The sequence below is a fragment of the Bison bison genome, unplaced genomic scaffold, assembly GCF_000754665.1.
Source record: "Bison bison bison isolate TAMUID 2011002044 unplaced genomic scaffold, Bison_UMD1.0 scf7180017846455, whole genome shotgun sequence".
Taxonomy (NCBI): domain Eukaryota; kingdom Metazoa; phylum Chordata; class Mammalia; order Artiodactyla; family Bovidae; genus Bison; species Bison bison.
Genome location: NW_011477028.1, coordinates 8,839 through 9,395, shown reverse-complemented (window position 1 = coordinate 9,395; position 557 = coordinate 8,839). Strand labels below are relative to the sequence as shown.

The 557-nt window shown below is 45.8% G+C and overlaps 1 protein-coding gene across 1 annotated transcript in view; it reads left to right on the top strand.

Annotated features, from left to right (window-relative positions):
- Positions 1–323: 323 nt before the first annotated feature.
- PLP1 (proteolipid protein 1) overlaps positions 324–557 on the top strand; it is a gene marked incomplete at both ends in the record, with an annotated part of 4,440 nt that continues 4,206 nt past the window's right edge. The window contains one exon of the mRNA XM_010839775.1: positions 324–510. Coding sequence (XP_010838077.1) covers positions 324–510 — 187 coding nt within the window. The remainder of the gene's footprint in view (positions 511–557) is intronic.

Sequence of the window (557 nt, the reverse complement as noted above, 5' to 3'; positions counted from 1 at the left end):
GAAGGATAAGAAAGGAGGGAATGAGAGCACCATCTTTCTAGTGGCCTACTTGAATACTGATTATTCAAAAACTCATGGACATTTTGGGAATTCAAGGCAAGGATTTATCTTCAAGAATGGAACAAAATATGGTTGGGGGGAGTCAGTCTCACATTCCAAAATTCTGAGGTTCTAGACTCTCCTGCTTTTGGTCTCTGAGGTGACCCCTCCTCCATCCCTGCATCCATGCATGTGAGCACAGGGCCTGGCTGGGTTGGCAGAGAGAGATGAGTGATGAACTATGTATTGTACATCCCTGACTGTTTGCCCTCCTTTTTCTTCAGGCTTATTAGAGTGCTGTGCAAGATGTCTCGTAGGGGCCCCCTTTGCTTCCCTGGTGGCCACTGGATTGTGTTTCTTTGGGGTGGCACTATTCTGTGGCTGTGGACATGAAGCACTCACTGGTACAGAAAAGCTAATTGAGACATATTTCTCCAAAAACTACCAGGACTATGAGTATCTTATCAATGTGTAAGTACCTACTCTCCCCCACCAATCCTGTCTATCTTCGAGACACA